The sequence below is a fragment of the Boleophthalmus pectinirostris genome, unplaced genomic scaffold (assembly GCF_026225935.1).
Source record: "Boleophthalmus pectinirostris isolate CB_2022bp ecotype Guang Dong unplaced genomic scaffold, ASM2622593v1 HiC_scaffold_19, whole genome shotgun sequence".
In the NCBI taxonomy this organism is placed as follows: Eukaryota; Metazoa; Chordata; class Actinopteri; order Gobiiformes; family Gobiidae; genus Boleophthalmus; species Boleophthalmus pectinirostris.
In genome coordinates, this window is record NW_026571140.1 from 20988482 (window position 1) to 21010974 (window position 22493).

Consider the following 22493-nt stretch of genomic DNA (forward strand, 5'->3'; position numbering starts at 1 on the left):
ACTTCATAACTTTTGAAGAACGAAACTCAGCCAATCTTTTGACATGCGCAGTTGAGCTGAAGTCGAAGCGCAGTGGAATCTCAGGAATGGTCACCTTGTTACGCACGGACAAAGTTTCCAGCCCCTATTAGTTTACTGCTTGGCTTGACACATACGGCCTGGGCATTATACCGTGGCACTTTAAAGCCTGATTTGTTTCGAGCACAGAGAAAAGCTGCAAATGAAGGTCGTGCCCCGGTAACAATGGCCAACCTGCTTCATTGTGAAAATAAGAAAGCACCCTCTACAGCTCCCCTCCGTTTAAGACTTACAGCAAGATTATCATCAGCAAATACAGGCACCTCGGTCCACTTCACTTTTATCCTTTCTCATAGTATGTTTTTTGCAGAAATAAATGGGAATTCGTGCTCAGAATTAGGGCCAACTTGACTTTATATTGACACTGCAGTTTTGACCGGAGAGGAAATTTAATCTGGGCAAATATCATTTTTATCAAACATTTGACACAAACACGAACCCTGACAGGAATGTAGATATCTTTATTTTAGTTTGCACAAAATTTATGAAATCACAAAGCTATATACAGAGGTAGTGGCAAGAATTCACTCAGAAAAGAGTGCAAAACATGGACGAAAAATATGATTGTCATTTTCCCTCATAGTATAATATCCTCAAAACAATCAGTAGACCCAGTGAGGAAGGCCATATTTACAGAAACCACAAATATGTAAAATTTCACCATTATATTTTTAGTGTACGCCATAATGGCATTATTCCCAGATTGCATTTGATGTTGGCCTTGTAACAGCTAAAATGTAAAATAATTAAAATAAATCACAGAAATAAAAGTCAAAATTGTTTATGCAGCTAAATTCAAATATTGCATATTGATTGGAGAGTTAGCATGGTGTATAAAAATATATAAAATGAATGTGTACAAATCCATATCTCACTACTCATCCCGAAACATAAACCAAAATGTTTGAGGCTTTTGTAAAACCATGAATAAATAAATTCTTTCTTACTTCATATCATGAGAATTAAACTTCATTCTATAAAAACAATGTGGAATGCTTGTCATTTATAAAAGCAGATCATACACAATAATACATGTAATAAATGTTGCACATTTGATAGGTATAAAATCATGGGGCTAGTTACTTCATTTTGTTAAAAAGCAGAAAGGGCCTGTGTTGGTTTACAGTGCATTTAGAAGTGTTCAAGTTACTACAGCTAAAATAATCATTAACAGATAATGTGTAATCCATTCTTGAGAAAAATGAACAAAAACATGTGAAAACCAATATTCAATTTGAGATATACACATATTGTAAGAAGAAAGGTACAACATTTAAATCCAGTAATACTGAACAAATCAAATTTCATGAGCTTGATCCAGGATTATAACGTGTATATGAGATTTTCAACACGCTTATATTTCAACTTGTCCCTGAATTTTCTGATAGGCTTGCAGGTATAACATCAGCATGTTTTACACATCAAGCTGTTTGCCTAGTTTGTTATAGTCTATGGTTTGGTCCCATTTACATAGCAAATGTGGAGATGATGTTGTCCTGGCTGGAGGAGCGCTTGTACCCCGAGGTGGAGCTGAAGTATGTCTCTCCATCAGTGCTAATGTCATCATCGTCATCGTCGTCGTCTAGAGTGTTGAGGAGAGGTGCGGAGCTGCTCTTACGCCTGACAAACAAAAACACACACGCACACAAACACACACGTTTAAAGAGGACTCCACCACCACTCTATATTGCCTATGTAATCTGTGGTTACTCCTTACCTCATCTCGCTTCTTATGGCTTTCAGCTGGCTTTGGAGATGCTCGTTGGTCTCCTGTTGATCATCGAGCTCACGTTGCAGTTTCTTCTTACTGTTCTCCAGACGGTCAATCTCCTCCTCGGCCTCATCCATCTGACGCTTTAAGGCTTTGAGACGCAGGTTCAACTGGGAGAAAAATACAGGCAATGATTTTCACTTATTGTTAATTTAACTGTAAAGAAAATGTATTGATATATACCTGGTTCTTTTCATCTTGCAAAGTGTTTTGTTCCTCTTCAACTTGCATCACCATTTCTTTTACCTTCCTCTCCAGTCGCCGATTCACCAGCTGCAGGTTACCACGCTCCCTGAACATAGCAAGACATCATTATCATATTTGCATATTAGTTAATGGCTTCATTATCATACATTGTATTATATTCTTTTATTGCATTGACCAAAGAAATATACTAAATACTCACTGTTAGCTCAGTACGGTAATGCACTTGTTAATAATGATAATAATTACAGACATTAATTTAGTCACTTTTGCAAAAAATTAAAGATTTTTTAATGAGTTTACAAAACTTCTTAAGGATCTTGAGATTATACAGGTGCAACACAAGCAACAATCAAAGTACAACTATTAACTAATGTGAAATAGTTACATATTCAAACTTCAAGATATTTTGCTTCATTGCTTCATGTCATCTACCACTCATTAAACTACTGCATGTGCTCCTTTTTACACATTGTACTACATTTGTACATTGAATGACTATAGCCAGGGATGGACAATATATTGGTTCCAATAATTATTGATAAGATATTGAAAATGTAGCCCTTGGCACCAGTGCTCTGTGTGCCCATGTGTCATTCCCAGTTTGTTCCCAGAATGCATCAGATTTCTTTTATTTGGTTTATTTATTGTTTTTTTGTTATGTTTTCACTTTTGTAAAAAAAAAAAAAAAAAAAATTATGTAAACTTCATTATAACTTAAACATTTGTTGGTCTTGCAATGATTTTAAAAAAAATCTTTATATTGATATTGGCAAATATCAGTTATTGGGTATATTGGATATTAGCAAAATAAATATATTTGAAAAATCCATATCAGACTACCATATCCCTAACTGGGTTTCCATATGCTGTACTACCACTAAGGAGAAATTAAGATGACTGTAAGATGAAGTATAAGCAAATTAACTGCATATGTAAATTACACATAAAAGCAGACTGCACTTATTTTCTTATGTTCATGTTCGGGTCATGTTCACCTCACCTTTCCTCTGCTTCAAGTCGCTCCTCCAGTTCCTGAATGCGCCCCTCCAACTGGGATATCAGGCCCTCTTTGTTGGACTTCTGAGAGCTCTCTAAATGTGCAACTCTACTTTTAAGGTCCTTATTCTAAAACAGATAATGTATATGGTAAGAATATGATCAGAGTCAAGTATATACAGTATTTAGTAAATATGTAATAAACAGTGAGAAATGTGCATGATTGTCTAACACAGAAATGACAATGAAAGGACACAAGGATGAAATGAGTATTTGTGTGTGCACGGGGGATGCTGTGTAGTTGTTTAGCTTCAGACAGGAGAGTGTGTACCTGTCTCTCCAGAGCCATCTTGTCACACTCCAGGTCCTGTCTGCTGGCCCTCTCCTGCAGGAGTTCATTCCTCATCTGCTCCACCTGTCAAGTCGAGCCCAGACACTGTCATCTCCCTGCTCCCACACAGTCTGATGACAATTACAACAGAAACCACTGCAGCGCTCACCGTGTCTCACAGCTAAACAAAAGGGTTTAGTTTTGAGGCCCTGCTTAATTTGTGGCCATGATTTTCAGGTTTGGCAGCATTCCACATTTTGTTTTCAATGCTATAATCATACTTCAGTGACTCAAAATGGCACTGAAAAAAATCACTGCTCAGAACTGTACAAACTATTGAGAGGTTTGAAAATAAATGGAACTAAGACAATAGAATATTAACATTTACTTCACTGAACCTAGAGGGCAAACTGTTAAGCAAGTTCAAAGGAGAGGGGGATGAAAAGTAATCAATAAAGTGTTGAAGGTTCTTTCTTTGTAGAAGGAGCAGAGAATTGGTGATATTTTATGCCAATTAGTGTGTGACAGTGGGCTGCTCTGATGAACGATGGCCCCTATAACTTGTGCACCCAGCACAGTGCTTGAGGGAGCTGAATCAGCAGACTGGAACATACAGCGAAACTAATCTGCTTTGTGAGAGACGGCAGGAGAGGAGAAGGGAGATTACTCTCATTTAGACAGGAGAGGAGCACCTGGTGCCAGGAGAGGCGCAGGTGTTCCTTCTGCTGCCTGTGCTGCTGCCCCTCCGCCCCATAGCCATACACTCCCACCCCCCACCCCTCCCGCACATACACACTACAGCGAGTACAGCACAGAGCTCCAGCGTTGCCTAGACAACCGACCCCATGCTGAACCAATGCCACTTTGTCACAACGCCACTTTTTGCTCTCTGCCAGAAGTTCTGCAAAAGGGAAAGCGTTTTATGGGATTTTAATACTCAACTTCTTTCTACTGAGCCTCTACTTATGCCATTAGGGCACAGTTCAGAAAAATTGGCCACTGCGCTTGAATCAGACAAACTCCTCCAGTACAGGTTACATTAGAAACCAGAATAAACATGCAATGCGTCACTCTCTGTACTGTTCACTTACACTACAGTTCCTACAATTTGGCCTGCTTAAGTGAAAGTATGAAAACAAATGTCATTAGGTTTAAAATGAATCCAATTGTAACTGTAGAATAATCCCTGTATGTAGCATAATGTGTTTTATTCTTCAATAATAATGACAATTAAACAACCAAAAAAAAAAGCATCAGAACTCTATTGGTTCTTAGCTTGAAGTGAACTCAACAACCTGCACAGAGAAGAGTACTTGGCAGAGTACATTTTGGCTACAGTCATGCATTAAGAAGGATCTTCTGGATTGATGCATGAAAACTGGATGTGTTCTTGGACCATGCTGGGCCTCTGCCAGTCTGAATGATTATAAGAGATTATTTACAGAGCAATGATTTTGTCCATACAAGGAATGATCTAGAACTGGGGTGTAGATCGCACTCAACATCTCTTATGAATGAACATGATCACATGATTCTCATTTAGACATTAGGGCGTATGCATGATGTTAGAAGCTCTGAGCTAATTCACAGACAGAGACAGAACACAGACACTTGTATGACTGCGGAGTGGACACTAACACAGGTGAGAGTGGGAAATGAACACGTGTTGAGTTTGTACCTGTTCTCGTCCTCTGTCTATTCTGTCCATCAGGTGGTCTCCACTCTGACGCTCTTCATCCAGGTCCAACTCGAGCTGAGCCACTCTGTCCTGAAAATTACCTCCTATAAGATTTAGAAGCCCAACACAATGCCTTTTATGAAATTATATAACTTACCTCAAGCAGTTTTATCTGTCTGGTTGTTTCTTCTTTTGTGTGAACACGAGTTTCAGCCTCTGTTTCCAGATCATGAACCCTTTTCTCCAAAGTCTCCTTCCTGAGGATGGCTTCGTCCCGTTCTTTCTGACAGCGCCGCAGGTCTTCCTCTTTGTGAGACAACTACAAGCGACAATAACACGTCAGCTTTGATCTCAGTTAATATGAAAAATAATATATGGAGTCTAAAGATGAGTGAAGCCTTCAAAGTTATCACTGTTTGTTATTAAAATTCTAATGAAAAACAAAGAACCATTGATCTGTCTGGTGCTTAAAAGGATGTAATGCTTGTCCCTCGTGACTAATGAAGCCAGCGCAGCTAGTGTTTCCCCTGTTCATTCAGCAGAGGTGCCCTCACAGCTGGAAAACTGCCCCCACTGCTCGAAGCAAACATAAAATTTATCATGCGGCTTTTATTTCTAACAGACAACAAATATTTGGCCATTAGAGAAGAATTATTCCATATTTCATCAGATAAATACTTAGTACATAATTTGAGTGTTTTGGATAATGCACACATAAAGACACAGATAATAAGGTAAGGTAATAGCTGCATCTTTCTCAAAGCCAATTATAAATAAGGGTATCCTTGCTTAAAAAGCAATTAAATTATGTAAAGTGGGTATTTAAAAAGATACATTAATTTTACTTTATTTTGCCTAACATATAATTGTAATGAGGTCAGGCAATAAGTTTAGCAGATCTGCCAAGTCCTCTTGGGTGGAGGCTGGAAAAGTGGACTCACTGGGCCCAGTTGAGAGCAATCAGTTTCTTTGGAGGAGGAGGATGTGAATCCAGCCAGCACAGCTTTCACAACAATGATATCACATCACTGACATCCATGTCTTCCTGTGCACCAGCTGCACAGAGAAACATGGATCTGGGTACAAAGGGGAACAACCTGCACAATGACCCCGTTTGAAGAAGTTAAAAAAAAAAAAACAAAAAAACCCACACACAATCAAAACTTACTTTATAGCTGTATTCATCCATCTATAAACAGCAAAGTTGTGTTGGTAAAGCATGCCCCAAACTGAGAGTGTTTCTTATGAGCTTAAATTCATGCATTGTGGTGCTTTAAAAAGAACCCAGTGGAGATTTCATTATAAACAGTCGCTCTTTTGTTTCCTGGATTAAGGTCAAGTACATTCTATGAATCTTCAAGACCTTGAACACGCTGAATATATTTCCCAAAATATTAACACAGCAATTTCAAATCTGTATTGTGTAACTTTCAGATATCCATTTGGATAAAGCTACAGCTGACATTAATAAAACGCTTTTCATCCAATCCTTTTCATCTAAATCCTTTTTTTTCCCCATGAATAATAAAATTGTCTCTTAAAGTATGTTCTATAGGGTCTGATTTACTAAATAACCTCCTAACTCAAAGCCACTTCCTTTACACCGCATTATTGATAATTTATTCCAACATCCAAAAGCATTCCTAGCATACCAGGGCTGACAAGGATAGATTGTCAAAATAGTCAAAAGATGTTAGATTTTAACTGTAAAAAGGGGCTACAAATGAAAGGTGACCTCAAGATTCATGTAATATAAGACTTATTTCTATAACTTTGTTTCAATAACTTTCTGTTGCATTGAAAATGGCTACACTTTTGGGAGGGAGTGTGAATACCACAGTGATGACATCGCTGTTGGAGAGGGGAGTATGTGGGTGTGGGAGGGGTCAGAGTGAGTCAGAACAAAGCTTCATCATCTGCTGTTCTGCTCAGCCTGACTAATGATGGCCTTGATTTGACCACTCACACCAGGAAAGCACCGTCAGCACTCGAGATCATAGGACAGAAGGCACAGGCTTTGCTCACTGTACCTCCTCTTGTAGCGTTTTTGTAGTGAGAAGATATTTGTCCACTTCTTGGCCTCGCTCCTTCAATAGTCTCTGCAGCTCGGTCAGTTCACGTCGATTCTTTTCTTTGTAAATATCTATCTGCTCTTGTAGTTCACGGGTGGATGACTGTGAAGCCTCTACAATGTCATTCATCTACAAAAAACATAAAATTAAATTACATTATCTTCTCAAACATAGAAAACCCTATTTTGATGGTGTATAAGTTGTCACCTCTTTCTGAAGTTTTTCCACAGTTCTGTCCAGCAGTCTTCTCTCATCTTCAATGTCATTTTTCATGTTTTTAAACTGTTCCTTTTGGGTCCGCTCTTCTTGTAACCGCTCCTCTAGGTCCTTATGTTCAATGGTCACTTTTGTCAAGTTCCTCTATGAAAATACAATACAATACAATACAATATACATTTTACAACATATGGTAATGTACTTGGTGCCAATTTACCTGGACATCCTCTAGTCGAATGGTCAGCGCTCGATTCGCACGTGACATCTCTTCTTCTTGTTCTTTAATTTCAGCCAGCGACTCCTCCAGTTGTTTCTTTTCTCTCTGTAATACATTCATGTGTTATAAGGACATAATATAAACATAATATAAAATTTTATTGAACAATATTTTACTAAATATTAAAGTTCTGTGTTAATGAAAAGACTAATGAGTATCATTTATTATCAGCATCAATAATAATAATAATAATAATAATAATAATAATAACAATAACAACAATAACAACCACAACAACCACAATTTTCCATTTGGTTTCTTTATTGAATTGTATTTATATGGTAAAAATTTAAAAAGGAAATTTCTGGAGGAGGGTCTGGCGTGTACTTGTGATCATGGAGATGTTATTGCTTTGCCTGAAATGTTCCATTGTATGGTACATTAAACCCATCTAAAATGTATTCATATGTGTGTTTTTATTGATCAAAAATAAATTCATTTCTTCCAGACCGTAAATTTGAGCACTCATCACAATTACAGTGTAACGTATGTAACCTGCTCTCCCTCATGACAGGTGTAATCCATACAGTGGAACATTCTAGACAAACATTTCTGTGTAAAGAAACAGGTGGCAGGCCCTCCACTAGAAATGTTACACATGGACCTTTAACATTTGGCTTGGTCCTGATTTGCGTGCATGTTTATTGTAGTTCTGATGGTGCTGTCCAGCCCTGATCCATTACAGGTTTAGTTCTGGTTTAAGTTATACTTGAGTTTCACTTTTGATTTGGTATGAATGCAGTCTAAGTATTGAGAACAATTGGAAATGCTTAAAACTAAGTGCCAGTTTCTTTCGTCTTTTCAGATCTCACCTCAAGTCGTGCCACTCTGTCCGTGAGGCGGCTCTCCTGTAGCTTGGCGTCGTCGATGATTCTGTTGAGTTTGGCCACTTCGTTTTCCAGTTCCTGCGTCCGCCTGCGCAGTCTCTCGGCCTCCTGAGTCAGACGCCCCGCCTGGCCCTCTACGGCGCCCTTGGCCGCCTCCACTTCAGCCTTCTCCCGGACCACGGCTGCACTGCTCTGTGATCAAGAGAGGACATTGGACGAGAGAACAGAAAGCAGTGAGCAATAGGCAATAACAGCCAAAGTGAGCAAAATAATGAGACAAAAAACAAGTTTTCATACAGGGTGCATCTGTGATTGCTTTTCATGCATACTTCTAATAATTGAATCAACACAAAAACTAGTTTGTTCATGTTAATTGTCTCTCATCAATTTGGTTACATTTCAGAAGAATTGTTTAAAAACATGAGAAAGAAAAAAAACTATCTTATTTTATTCTCCTCCGGTGTCCGTTTTTCACAGATGATGTAGAAACAGGAACCCTTACTGCTGCAGTGTGTCTTATATACAATTAAGTGAGACAATACTTCCGAGTCAGCATGGGTGAATGATGATCAGGGATTTATTTTAATCATTTCAGGTGGAGTACAAACATGAGTCAAGTGGAGTGCAGACGGAAGCACGTGTGTGGATGTGTCAAAGACAAAGAGCAGGGCGGCTCTCCACAGATAACTGGTTTGTGTAGCGTTAACAGAAGTGTTGCAGAAGTTTAGATTGTTTGGCATGAAGCTGGAATGTCACTGAACAGGTTTGACAACCACTGTGATTCCCTAGGCTAAAAAGGTATGTTACCAACTATTTTTATTTTTACAAACTATAATTTAAAATGCATTAAGAGCAGTTTCTACAAGAAGAAGTACAACTAAAGCAGTCCTTCCTTTAATTTGGGAGTATGGCTGTGGTAGCAGATACTGTGAGATTAAAATAAAATGGTGACGTTGTCATGATCATGATGAGTGCACTGTCAAAGCAGACACACGCCCTAGTCTTTCTTAAAAAGCCTTAGATATTAGAAGGGTTGAACGAGCAACACAATAACACAAAAAAGACACTAGTTTTCAAATGTTGAATTGAGGTATTGCAATGCATTGGTCATTCACTAAAGGAAATGTCTGCTAAAAATCTCACCATATAACAATTCACATTCAAATATCAATCCACTACAATATCTGATAAGCTCAGTACTGTAGTATCTATCCGTATTACTCAATAGAAGGCATAGCTGTCATTGAACAAAAAGTTGTCTTCCAGCTTAAGTAAAAGCAAACCTGTCAGACCTGTTTGCTCTGTTACCAAAGAGGCACCCTCATCTATGCTTCAGTGAACATGGTTGCAATGCTGATGCTACATACAAAGCAAATACTATCAAAAACTGAGATCTGAACATATGTTCTAGCAGATATATAACTATATAATTATATAAGCTACACATAATCGTTACATGGTTTTGAGGCAAACTTATATACGTTAAATAGTAATGAAAGATCATTCACTAGTTAAACAAAAATGTGTTGGGTGTCATCAAGTTACAAAGTCCTGTTATGATTTTACTGGGGTGGAGGTGGGAGCAGAGCTTTCACTACAATAATAAGCTTTAATAGTGTGTGTTTTGTCAGTCAATGCTCCCCAAACACCACAGCTCAGTATACTTCTGCAGACTTGTCCCACTTCCCACACTAGGTCAAACAGAGAGACAGACGGTGAATATCTGTGAAGGGAAGCAGGTGGTGCTTGATATGTTTATGTTAGGGCACAGGCCATGCAGGACAGGTACACTATGGAAAATTACAAATCTCTTTTTCACTGAGCAATACAAAAAGTGTTGCTAATCAGTACCTTTAATTTTCAACACAGACAGACACACACAATGACTGTATAAGAAAAACTATTTAAAGAAGTGTTGGCATCTTTCTTTTGTCTACAGTGTTACATGTAGGGTCCTTTATATGTACCCAGGCTGTTTGGCTAACGTTGTACATTAACTAACTTTGAATGGTCTTTGAAGCTTGGTTGTAGATTTTAGTGAAATATTAGTCCTTTTTTTCTTCTCTTCATCTGCCTCAACATTAATTGTCTTCAAACAGTAACAGCAGAATCTCATCTGATACAATCTTTTACATATGAAACTAAGGGCTGGAATTTATTTGTATTTGTATTTATTTATTTTTTGAGTATCCTGATATTCAGACAATATCATGTCAATCCAATAGAAAAGTTGAGGTTTTTATGAATCAGGCAAATGTGAAATTATGTTAAAATAACCAATAAAAGTGCAGAAATATCACTAGTTTATACCCTTATTTGGACACTTACAACATATGTGTTTTTTATCCTAAAGCTCTTTTTGTATCATTTAAATTGGACAATGCTGCACTAAAATTTCAGTTATACACCAATCCCGTACCAACATGGAACCAGGATGCACTGTGAAACATGTGGCTTCCATCTGTAGCAGCTGCAGAAATATGCTGAGGCTTCAAAATAAGGAACAAAAACAGGCAAAAAAAAAAAAAATCCTAAATATATGGACAAAGGTATAACTACTTTAAAACCATTTTGCCTCACATCAAGAATAAATCCCAAGCAGAAGCAAAGACAACAGCTTCAGTATCAATAATAAAAAGACCAGAGGTGAAGCCAAACAGAGGACAGGTCACAAACTGAAAGAAAAAACTGAAGGACAAATTAAAAGGTGACAGTAAAGAAGCTTTGGCATCTCTTTGGTCTCAGAAAAAATAATTAAATCTTGTCATCTGATAATTGAAAGTCAACCCCATCTCTTTAAAAGAGGTCTCTGTGCACAGGTCCAGCTGAAAATATCTGGTTCAGACAAAATACCTTTCTAAGAAACTGTAGACCTGCATCCAGTACAGTTTAAAGAGTCTAGAATTTCCAGTGGGTGATAAAGCCTTTGCTTATTTGAGATACATTTGATTAGCAAACAACTTATACATAGTTGAAGAGAAAAACTATTACATTTGGGCAGACAAATTCAAAACACACAAGTCTAAAAATGGCAAGTGATGAACATAAAAAGAAAAAAATGCTTTGAAGGCCACCTAACATTTTCGGGGTCATCGCACTAGGAGGTGTATTTTCCTTAACTCCTCCAATATGTTTTTGCAGAAAAGTTCCCTACAACTCAGTGAACTAAAGGAACAATAAACAACAATCCACACCTTAAATTCACACAGACTGTACTCATAAAAGCAATCATTTTTAACTGCACCCAACATTCAATTATACAAGTCTTTGTCTGTTTCAATGTTCAAAAATACACAAAATGACAAAATAGCCAAAAGAAATGAAAACAAACAAGGAGAGAGCAGTCACTTGTAACTTAAAATGTTGTGGTTCATGCCCTTTCCAATGAGCTACGTAACCCTACCACTAAAATTGATACAGTAAACAATTTATCTATAAGGCACTTTTCATTATCAACATTTTCTACTTTGCACAAAATCTTAAGCCCAAAATGTAAGGCCATCATAATATTCTTAGTAGAGGAGTGTGAACTGCTAATTCTGAATTGCTCTATGTGCGGATCTAGAAAACCCATTTTCCTCTTAACCACTGCTACCCGCTAAATCAGCTCCTAAAGCCATGCCAGGAAATACTCGCTATCATCAAACACACAGACTGGTGCGGGAGTCTTTCCTTTCAAAAACATGCCTAAGGGGAACTCTTCTCCAGGCGACGCAAGTTTGACGATCAGAAACCAAGACTTCAACTAAGAGAGATGACTTAAGTGAGAGCTGGAGATAGGGTGAACGGCGCAGGCCTGAAAAATTAACTGCATTTAGGTGAGCGCAGGATCACTGCAGTCTCATAGGGAGCCATGGAGTTGGAAATTTTAAAAAATGCAGCATTAAGGATTGAGATTACAGATGAGAGCTTGATAACAGTTCATTTAAGTTACGTACTGAGGAAAAAAGGTAGAAGTAAAACTAAACATGGCCATGGAAATAGTGATAAGCCAGTCATAAGTCATCGTATGAAGGAGGCCTATTAATATTAACTGACAGTGAGTGCCTAGTGTGCTCTTAGGACACAGATGCAACTGGAGCAGGGAGAGAAGAAAAAAGGTGGAGCCAATAGCACCCCAGCCAAGTTTGAGAGGAAAAGTAGCAGGGTGCACATTCCCACCCTGACCCCCAACATTCCAGGAACAAACACTTACCTTTGCAAAGTAAAAGTCCTTTGGTTTCACATTTTAGCATCAGATAATCTGGGACAAAATATATGTAGTCTTTCATTTCTCAAACACACAAGATTTCATCAAGTTATACGCAAATAATGAATCTTGTAAGATATGATAAACAAATAGGGAAAGAATACAGATTCTGCTCTACAGGACAACACAATGCAGCCCTAATTTTGAGACAGCACAAAGACCCCGCTCTTTTTTGGGGTCAGCAGCACATCCCCTTTTGTACAACATACTGACCTACTTATTGAGCATGTCCCTACCCCCGCTGCTATTATTGTGTGAAACAAACTCATCATTCATTGCTGACGAGGACGCACATTTACCCCCGTGCTCCGAGGCCGTCCAGAGAAGAGGGACATGATGCAGCCCAGAACCAGCAGCTCATTAGATTAGTGATGGTTTGCCACTGCAATTAACTAGAATACAGAGCAATTTAGTGCTCCAGTTTCCAAGCATTCTTCTCTGCATGAGCCACTTGGGTCCCAGAAAACATTTGGGCCACACAAAAGGGGAAGCAGGGCAAAGCAGGAAAATAAAAAAATCATGCACAGTTTTGCCTTAAATGTTTTTCTTTCTTCAATACATAGCAGAAAATGCGTTTATACCTGGGCTACAAAAAGGCTATCCGGGAGTTTTATAATGTTAACTTGGAGGACAAGCCACATGCTGGGCACTTTCTGGAAGTTAAAAACGATAAGAAAGAAAAAAGTCTTCCTTTTAAAGAAACAATGACTTCATCATGCCATTTGTTTACAACGCACTGATGACATGGTCCCCAGAGAGAGCAATGCGTCTGGTGGACAATAACTAACATCGTTACTACAGTGGATCCTGCAGCTTATCAGGAAGCTCTGAACAAGGACAACTACAGTCTGAGAGAATAACAGGACACACGTGAAGCGCATAGGCGCTAACAATGCATCTTTAGCCCTCTTCCTCTGCTCCACATCAGTCAGTCACCATGCTTTGGCTTAGAAAGCAGAGGAATTCATCTGTTTGGTTTTAAATATCACACAAAGGCAACTGAATTGGAAACCTCTTTGTCACCGTTAATTGTGGTGTTTTAACTGCAGAGCAGACACTGAGTTGTTTTTGCTAGCCCGCATTCCCTCAATAAGCTACAAATGTGGGGTTGATAATTAAGATATCATGTCATACAAAAAGAAGGCTTTTCAAGACACTTTCCCCTATAAAATAATGAAAATTACATATAAAAGAAACCCATTGTGACTGTTAGTTAATGTCTTTCAAAAAGCTATATGAAAAGATTACAAAATGGTAGGTATTTTTACCACATTGGTGTACAAAGGGATATAATTAGTTGATTGTTTCAGGCGTATAAGCATATTTCTTTGAACACACAATACTGCAGCTGTAAAACTAGTGAAAGGAGAATAAATAACAACTTCAAAGCAGGGCCTTAACCTTTAAACTCCAACATATATCTGCCCTTGCGATGCAAAACTCACATGCACACGCAGTGCTCCCCTGATGTGACGCTTATCTTTGCTTCTCTTTGGCCAGTGTGTTTCGGGATGAGGGGGAGGGTTGAAAAGTAGGAGTGAACACAGAGGCAGACCAAGGGGAGCCTGATTACCTGCTTGGCCTCCTCCAAAGTGGCCTGCAGTCTGCTTATCTCCTGTTCGTACTGTTCCCTCATCTTGTCCACCTCCTGATCGTGAGCAGACACCTCCTCCTTCAAGGCGCCTTTCAGAGCAGTCAGCTCACGCTCCCGTCGGTGCAACAGCTCTTCCTGGTCCTCCTTAGCCAACAAAGTCTGCTGTAACTCAGCCCTCAACTGCATCAAGTCCTACATAAATAACACACATTTATTTACATAACTGATTACAGCATACCTACATGTTTTCAGTGACTAGTATACACTAGAACTAGAAAATCCCTAACAAGTTTGGAGCAGGTAATATAAACTAAAATAAATGATTTTACCTGTTAAAATGTTACCGGTTGAGACATCCCTAATTCCTTATCCTAACCTAAATATGCATGTGACATAGCTCTGGTCTTCTCTATACTTTGACCACTTTAAGACTAAACTAAATGCCATCTATACTAAAGTAATCCTATATGTATGTTGTATGTAGGTATCGTATATTATGCTTTACCGTCATCAGTGCGTGTCTCTCGCCATCAGCAGCTGACTTCTTTGCCGTGTCGAGCTCATCGTGCATCTCTGACAGCTGGTCCTGCAAGTCTCGGATCTCGGTCTGGTACTGTTCACGCTCCATCTTCACCTGGAAGAGCCTGACAGGCCACAATACACTTTTACACAACTGAACAAGCCTTCTGCTCATAGAGAACACACAGGTGCATTTCAATTCACACATGCTGCTCCTCACACCTGGGCTGGCTCATTCATGGCCCACAGCCCACAGGGGTCCAGCCATTGCATGAGCTCTGACTTTAATACAGTAAGTGCCTTCACAGAGCAACAGTAAGAGGAGGGTGATAAGTGATGTGAGGCTCCCTACACAGACCACCAACAAGGCTCTGTCACACTGTAGGAATGGAGTAGTGCATGACATTGGGAGGCCATGAAAATAAGGCTGGGTGATATTGACTCTCTTTTTGCTGTCATTTAAAAAAGTTTTAACTATAGACAATATATTCTATATTCAAATGTTTTCCTTTAAAACAAAAATTGCAATATTATTAATATGTCCTTCTAGCAAAAAGCGTTAGATTGTGCGAAAACTGGCAGCAAATACATTTCAAAGCTGCTAACTGGTGCCATGATACTGAGTAGAGTAATGGCAAGCTTATGGGATTACATGCTTATGTTAAGTCTCAAGAAAATACAACCAAGCAAACCAAATGAGGGAATAGAGAATTACAGAAATCACTGGTAGCACTCACTCTTCGACTGTGGTCTGGAGCTCTGTTTCTGCTTTGGCCAGTTTCTCTTTAAGACGTTTGCATTCCTCTTCACTCTTCTGTTGCTCAAGCTGAAGGTCCTTCAGACTTGATGTTAATCGTCTCTCAGACTGTTTCTTCTATAGGCAAAAATATACGCAAATGCATTGGGGGTTGGAAAAAATAAAAACTTACGTGGTTCGATGTAAACATGCATTGTGCATTTCTTGGTTTACCATCGTTTGTTCTTCCAGTTGATTTCTGAGTTTGGACACTTCTTTTTCCAGCTCAGCATTCTGTCCTTGTAAGGCTCGGGTTTGTGCAGTAATTTCTACAGTCTGGGAAAACCATTAGATATGTTGGTTAGTTTTATTCCTTACAAAATATCCAAGAAATCAGCAATTACAACACTAGTATGAATTACAAGTACATGATAATTAACAAATTTAAAATTTTCCTGTAATAAATATTCAAACTGACAAGCAGAGTAAACAGTCTAGTAGTTGTTGCCAAAGAGTGGGCTGTGCGGGGAAAAAAAACAAAAAATCTTGTGTTGACTGGAAATTTCTACTTTCTACAAAATGTCCCTTTAAACCTCAGATTTTTCATTTCGACTGACCTTCAAAATTTTATAAAAGGAGTTACAGAAATATAACAATGACTCACATTGTTGTCGCCTTGAGCACTGGCTGTAGCCCTGGATTTCAATGTTTGAATCTTCTCAAAGACGAGGTTGACCTTCCTCTTAGTCGTTTCATCATTATCGTTGCTTCTGTGGACATATAAATACAATATAATTTCAATTTAATACAACTTATAGTTTTAAATGGAATTGCAAGAGTTAAGTTGAGTTAATGCAATCCAAGCTCAGACTGCTTTGATGTGTCACCTCAAAGAAAGATCAGCTTCATTGCACAAGAGGAACATACTGTAAGGACAAACACTCTGGGCATTGCAAATCGACCGCAAAGTAATGATAAAAATGTGATATAAATGCATGACTGAACTGCTATTTCTGTAGGAACAGTAGTCTAAACTCTGACCTTTACGTTAGATTTTTTAATTTTTTTTCAGCAGTCATTTCAAACAAGATTTGGATTTTCTCATCACACAGAAGGGCGCAAAAACCCACAGTAAACGTGAAAATGTTATTTGCAATAACCACAAAAGCCATATATTATGTCAATAATGCAGCTCACACCCCCACTCTTTGCTCTCCGCTTGTGCAGATGATTTTCATTAAATCTCTGTAATGGTTCCTGGTGAATGTTTATCTTCTGAGCTTTGGGAATGTGGCTCAGTTTCAGCCTCAGCACTTCCATCTGTGTTTCCTTTGCTTTGTCCTGTGACTCCTGACCTGTAGCAGGACACACCCAAATACTTCCTGTCCCCCTCTCCAGTAGTCCAGAGTCTACTACAAATACACACCATCACTGTTAACATGCATTAACATTAACTCAAAATCATGCAGATTTTTTACTCAGTGATAAGATCGCCCAAAGGGTAGTGGTCCTACTTTTACTTTTTTAAACAGTAAATAAACAGAATGAGCATCCCCATTTCAGAATTTCAAAGAAAGAAATTTATCCAGAAATCCAGCGCTGCACAGCTGGACCATTTGGCGCCTGATGAGAGGGTAAGAGGTGCACATTCCTTCATGTTTATCACAAGCCCAAGTCTGATAAAAATGTGTGGATTAAAGCTCCACATCATGCATGGTAGTAACATTGAAGTAATGTTAGTCGTACAAGTACATAGTGTTAGAATCCTGTTACACTGCAGTTCAACTCCCATACACTTTCAATGTATATTTTCAATGAAGTCTTGATAACTCACCCATCTTTGAGGTAATTAAAGAGGATTTGTTTAGCAGTCTCATCATGTGTTTGTTGTGATAGCTCTTGTTGACCTTTCAAAAGATCAGGTGTCACCTAGAAATGAAAAGAGAAAGTCAGAAATGTAGAAGCTTACATTTTGATTATCAGCATTTAACTTTTTAAAATATTTTTATTACTCACATGAACATCAGTCTCTGAGCTCATCTTCTTGTTTGCTGTTACAGACGATTTAGACAGTGAAGTTGTCAAAGTAGCCAAAGAAATCTTGGGAGAGGAGGAGGATCCCCCTTCACTCTTAAGAGTGTATGAGGTACGCGTTTGTGGGTTTCTGTATCCCTGGATGGAGCTCACATTTTTGGAGACAGTGCTTTGGGGGGATCCTGGTTCACTGGTTGTTCGAGATGAAGGCCTGGAGTCCGTTTTACAATCGACATTGGTGATCCATGAGTCCTGACCACTCACAGACTTCCTCAGCTGAGACGGTCTGAGGACATGCTCCATGGAAGTACCCCTGTTGTAGCTGGAGCCATCACGTAAACCATAGGCGCTGTCCACACTGCGGGAACGTTTGCGGTCCTCTGGGTTGATCCTGTTCCTGCGTCCGGCCCGACCTCTCCTTTGCTGGCTGCTGTCAAACTTTTCAATCAGCTCATCAACTCCAGGGATGGAGCCTGTATCAATGTCTCTACCTGAACCAGGGAGGAAAGGGATGTAACGCCGGTTTTGATGTCGATTGATGGCGTCAGTAAATAAGGGGTCTAGCTCATCTAAATGTGTTTTGGAGGTGTTTGTGGAGGATGAGGAGGAGTGGCGGGAGCGTGAAGTCTGAAGAACAGGTCCACTGGAGTCTGTTCGCCTCAAAGGGAGGACATCTGGTTCATAATGGGTGTGGTCTAGACTGGCATTGGCACTGCTCACTGCTGAAGGCTGGGACAAGGCCTGAGGGGCATTGAGGTTTGTGCTGCGTGGTTTGGACTGTGGCTGGGCGACCTGCGGTTGTGCCATCTTAGAGGAGGGCAGAGGCTGACGTTTAGCAGCCGCTGAATCAATGGAGGTGGGAGGCTGTGGAGACTGAATATGATCCAGACTGGAAGACCTGGATTGGGACAAACTGTGGACTGAAGATTTGGAGGAAGAATTTTGAGACATAGGTCTGGACGGTAAACTGTGGAAATTTAGGGAGTTGGTTTCCGGATCATATGGTTGTAATATCTCAGGGTGTTTTTGAAAGTTCAAAAGGGTGGAAGATTTTTTTCCCTGTGAATCTAAGAGGCCGTTATGAAGACCTGAATGTTGCATCATCATCTGAGCTCTATACTCCCCAAAGGGACTGTTTGAGCCAGCCTCTGTGCTGCCTCTGAAATCATACTCATGATAGTTCTCAATGAAAGAGCCTTCTGTGTCAACAAATCCATTGCTGTTAGGATCAATGTAAGGAGGCGGACCCCTGTCCTGGTTGTTTAACACTACATAGGGGTGTCCATCAATACCTTGGACACGAATGCTGAGCCCATAGCTACCAGTCTCATTACTGTTTGTCCTGGAGGAGCGCGCAGGCTGAGTGTAGACCCGCTGTGGGCCAGTGTTGGGAATGCTCGTCACTCTGTATGACTCCATGGGGAATGCAGGTGGACAATTATCCCTGTCCTTGGATCAGGAGGCTCTCTTCTGTAAGCAAAGATTTACAGAGGATGAGAGTAAGGAACGAACTCTGCAATAACAAGAGATATTTCTTCACTTAATATTTAATAAAGCATTAGGCACGCCCAACATCTAACCATGCCAATTTAGTAAGCACAAAGCCACATAAAGAAAAAGAAAACAAAAACTTAGAACCAGCTGTATATATAAGTGTTGCACTCAGATATTAATGCAAATATGATCAGGCCATGTTTAAAGAGGCCTTTAAGGTGTGTGACTAACAGTTATGGTTTTACAAAGTGAATGTTTACAGTGCGCCACAAAAGATGTGGGTTAAACTGATCTAGGAAAAGCACTGACAGAATGAAAACAACTTCAAGGTGAGTTATAAAGATCAGGGAAATGTTTTACAGTTATGTCCTCACAGTACAAACACAAACATTATCCAGTCATAAATGCAGTAAGTTTATCCCTGATTTTAACAATAAAGATTACAGCGTCAACAATTTGTCAGATTTACAACAGAGGAGAATGCTTTGGCAATAAATATCTGTCTATGTACTAAAATTGAACTAGGCTGTTAACAGTTTAATGCCCGAGCAGCAGCCTGGAAAACAAAGCTGTGTACAGAATGGTTCAGTTCTGTGGACAATGAGCTTTGAACAGGTTCCTGTTTGTCTTGGTGACACCATCCCATTCAACCTGGTGCTATAAGACAATGGCAAACGGAGATAGGCCCAAATGAGGGACACTGATAACATTGGCACAACAAAGGCTTGGGCAGGATGTGCTGTATCACATTCACAAGAAGCAGAGACACATATTATCAGATCAGACAGCAGTGTGGGACTGTAGAAACAGGAGTAGCTGCTGGTACAACTCATATTATAAGATATTTGTCCATTTTATAACTATGCTGCAAAGCTATAGTCATCTCATGACAGTCAGATTCCATACAGCGTATGGGTGTTTTATTCATTTGAAAGATAACTGGCAGATAGAACAGATTCTAAAAGTCAACTAACAATTATAATACAAATCATCTACCAAGAATAACTTGTTCAGTTATCTAACTCCACTTATTTTTGTTTGGGGTCTGATCTTTGGTAATGGACGGGCTGGGTCCACCCTGCTATTGAGCCAACGATCTCCTATTGAGTGGAAACATCACACAAGCCACCATATACCAAACATTCTTTTTTATATCAAATATGTAATTTTGTTTCATAAGATTTAAAAGAATGTGTACGTTAGGAACTGAATTACACAACAACAGTGAAAAGTGAAGGACCTTTCCCACTTCACTAGCACAACCTTTCATGTAACTTGGGTGGCCAGTGCTTTAGATGAGGCTAAAAAGCTTTAAGCCCAATAATAATGGTGACTGCAGCAGTGATCTGTGAGAATTAGTCAGCTTTAGAGACTTTGGCCAGAGAAGAAGGCATGAATGAATGAGCACAACTGGAGTGTTCTGAGTGGACTAGGTAATGCCAAAGTCCCATCAAAAGACTCTTTCATGGTCCTGTCACAAATAACTAGTGACACATGATGACTCAGGCTGTCTAGTTTTACTCAGCTTCACCTCTTATTGTATTTTACAACCATTTCAGCTCCAATATCCCCCCTTATAGATGCTGCCTTAACTGACCTCTCAGCTGTGGAGAAGAGGTTAGGGCCTGGCCCTAGCTGAGAAGTGACAAATGGTTTATTAAACTAGATGGGGCCTCCCCTGTTTGACTGTGGTGCTTTTGTATCACATGACCCCAGGGAGAAATTAGTGAAGTCTGGCAAAGGTGAAAAGCGAGAAAACGATTTGCCCAGTAACAGCACTGTGGGAAAATTATTGTAGACTATTGTTACGCAATTGGCGCCCTTATATGCAGGCAGAAACAGGTGCGTGGTACACAAGGAATACAAAATAGAAAGACGTGTTTTTAGTAATTGTGTACTGAAAAAGACAGATCTGCAATAAACTAATCAAGGCACGTACTTGGTTGGGTCGACGCACTTCGCAATAAAGTTTGTCATCCCAGAGCAACAGGTGTCTACTGTAAACTAGATTTACGCGGGGCCATTTACTACTCAAGTACTCAAACATTAATATTATTCCATATATTGTTCCTCCCTGACACTTTCTGCGAGATTTCTGGAGTTTTCTATCTTTTTTATCCCAAGACTGTGGATGATTAGCGATTGCGAAGCGTCTACAATAAAGAACTTGTACTCACCAGCGCCGCTCTTTTATGTTGTTCACTGTTCGGATTTTTATAGTTGTTCTGGGACGATTTTAAATGATATGCCACTGAAATATAGCTCCACGCCACACTTTGCTAACTTATTCAGTACTATGTTGTTTTGTGAAACTGACTGGGACAGCTTCAGAAAGACATCCGTCCGTCCCTCCGGCCCGCTCCGCCTACCCAAGCGAGCACACCCGCCTAAAATGCCCTCCCACCGGCTCCAAAACAGCGCGCGGGTCCCTTGCTCTACGGTTCGGCCAGATAACACCTAATTGACCTATGCAGTGCACTGTAGCCCCCTTCTCACCAGTTTAGGACAACTGTATTACTTTATCAAATAACAGGTTCAGTCCAACTTCATCAACAGTTTTTGACTTACTTTTCACCAGTAGGTTACACGCAGATGGAAGACAAAAGTGTATATAGACCATGTTATTATTATAATTGCACACGTTTGGCATGTAGGAACCGGTTAAACTACAGACTTCCAGCCCCAAACTGTTAAATGTAACTAGGGCCTCTTGCACATTGCCCTTACAATGGATCCAGTTCACAGTCGCATGTTAAAATACGACAGCGTCATCTAGTGGAAAGTGAGATGATCTGATTGCAGGTTATGTGGAGTGCAATTATGGGTTATTAATATTTGACTGAAATCACATAATGACAACACCCCCTATTTAAGGCATGTGAACTTATGTTACCGGCATTTAGCCTTCACAATCAAAATGTATTTACAGATTTCAAGCAGGACAGGAGGCTTTCTGACCTTAGTTGTAAATATAGATAGTTGGCATGTTGTATTACACTGTGTGCCACATGAAAGCATTGCAATATCAAAGTATAAAAATGCCTGTAATCTTTGTCATCTATGAAATGTGCAGGAAAGGCTTCACTATAGACCGCAGGCTGCCCCCCCTTTATGTTTTAGTGTTTGTGTTCAGTGAGACTGCACAGCCTTTAATCTAAGTTCAGTACCACTGTGTTGAGTTACAGACACACAATAAAAGCTCTGTTCTCAGCCGAGGTGCCACAGCTGGGACCTCTGGGCATGCTCAGTTCGTGCTTTCTTCTCCTGATTAGCACCAACTCCAGCCTTCCAGCAGCAACTCTCCCAAATTGTAATTTAACAGAAATTCCCGAGTGGTGCACATGCTTAGCTCCACCTCCTCTGATTTAATATTTTCTATAGCTGTGCTTTTTTCTTGTACCAAAAACTGATGTG

General features: G+C 39.6%; 1 protein-coding gene across 1 annotated transcript; it reads right to left on the bottom strand.

The window, feature by feature from the left end:
- Positions 1-728: 728 nt before the first annotated feature.
- On the bottom strand, positions 729-21429 carry cgnl1 (cingulin-like 1). Its single transcript, XM_055154851.1, has 19 exons — positions 21257-21429; positions 17568-19055; positions 17386-17480; positions 16216-16321; positions 15786-15887; positions 15553-15689; positions 14802-14940; positions 14276-14488; positions 8439-8645; positions 7567-7671; positions 7341-7493; positions 7092-7262; positions 5219-5380; positions 5062-5151; positions 3384-3467; positions 3057-3181; positions 2033-2141; positions 1796-1959; positions 729-1698 (listed from the first exon to the last, which is right to left on the bottom strand). Exons 2-19 carry the CDS (start codon positions 19002-19004, stop codon positions 1545-1547), a joined length of 3753 nt encoding a protein of 1250 aa, XP_055010826.1. The 5' UTR covers positions 19005-19055; positions 21257-21429; the 3' UTR covers positions 729-1544.
- Positions 21430-22493: the final 1064 nt, after the last annotated feature.